The sequence below is a fragment of the Vigna radiata genome, chromosome 9, assembly GCF_000741045.1.
Source record: "Vigna radiata var. radiata cultivar VC1973A chromosome 9, Vradiata_ver6, whole genome shotgun sequence".
In the NCBI taxonomy this organism is placed as follows: Eukaryota; Viridiplantae; Streptophyta; class Magnoliopsida; order Fabales; family Fabaceae; genus Vigna; species Vigna radiata.
In genome coordinates, this window is record NC_028359.1 from 16936864 (window position 1) to 16938142 (window position 1279).

A 1279-nucleotide genomic window follows, 5' to 3' on the forward strand; every position below is an offset into this window, starting at 1 on the left:
AGGGCGAGGTTTCAGCCGGCCGTGCTCTATCCGGTCGTGTTAACCAGTCGTGCACTAAAATGGATTCCAATGACTGGTCTTCGCGTGTCCGGTCTTTTTTGTCCGGGTGGGTCTCGTGGACGGACGGTCACGTAGGGTACAATATTTATTAATTAAATGTATGATAATATATTTAAATTTAAATAAATTGTCAAATAAAAATGAAGTGAAATTTAAAGAAGTAATTATTAAAAAGTAAAATTGAAAAAATAATTATTTAAAAGGTGAAATTGAAAAATAAATATAGATATAGATGAAACGATTATCTCTTTTCTAATAAAAGAAAATGCCATTTGAAATGAAATTAAAGAAAAACTGTTTGTCTGATTCTGAGGTTTGAATTTTAAAATTGTAATAGTTTTTTTAGTGTGACTTATTTGTTGACAGGAAAAGGAGCAGGAGCATAGATTTATATTTATTGCAGCAAAGGGATGGTCTTCTTTGAGGTTTGGTAATTTTGCAAGCAAAGGAGAGATTTGGATGGACAAAAGCAAGAGTTTGAATTTGGTAAATCTAGTGCAACTCTGCGTCACCAACAAAGATCTTTTAGCCGGCAAGGTTCTTCACGCTCGACTTCTCCGTCTCCGTCTTTTCTATGACACTTTTCTCTCCAACCACTTCATCGAACTTTATTCAAAGTGTGATGAAATTGCCTCCGCCCACAATGTGTTCGACAATATACCTCACAAAAATATCTTTTCCTGGAATGCCATTTTGGCTGCCTATTGCAAAACCCGCAACTTGCAACGCGCGTGCCGTCTGTTCCTGCAAATGCCTCAGAGGAATACCGTCTCACTGAACACCTTAATCAGCACAATGGTCAGGTGTGGCTACGAACGCCAAGCAGTGGATACCTACGATTCGATGATGCTGGATGGAATTAAACCCTCCCACATAACGTTCGCTACTGTTTTTAGTGCTTGTGGTACTTTGTTGGATGTGGACTGTGGCAGGAGAAATCATGGGTTTGTGGTCAAGGTTGGTCTTGAAAGTAATATATATGTCGTTAATGCTCTTTTGTGCATGTATGCTAAGTGTAGGCTTATTGTTAGAGGTGTCAATTTAACCCATGGCTCCAGGGCCAGTCCCAACCCACTATTGAAAAAGTCCTATTTTAAGAAGCCCCTTGAGTAGGGGACCAGAAAAAAGTCCCAACCCCCAAAACCCCCTCTCAAGTGGGTTAGGGTCAGGGTTAAAGTGGGTTTAGCCCCACTCCAAAACTTTAATTAAATTTTAGGCT

General features: G+C 39.5%; 1 protein-coding gene across 1 annotated transcript; it reads left to right on the forward strand.

The window, feature by feature from the left end:
• The first annotated feature begins 325 nt into the window (after positions 1–325).
• LOC106773441 (pentatricopeptide repeat-containing protein At4g20770-like) lies at positions 326–1173 on the forward strand. The gene is made up of 2 exons (XM_014660134.1): positions 326–373; positions 427–1173. The coding sequence occupies exons 1-2, from the start codon at positions 326–328 to the stop codon at positions 1171–1173; spliced, it is 795 nt and encodes a 264-aa protein (XP_014515620.1).
• The last annotated feature ends 106 nt before the right edge of the window (positions 1174–1279 follow it).

Coding starts and splice junctions, on each gene's coding strand:
- LOC106773441 (XM_014660134.1), top strand. CDS start 326: ATGCCATTTGAAATGAAATTAAAGAAAAACTGTTTGTCTGATTCTGAG. Junction 374..426: donor ACTGTTTGTCTGATTCTGAG/GTTTGAATTTTA, acceptor ATTTGTTGACAG/GAAAAGGAGCAGGAGCATAG.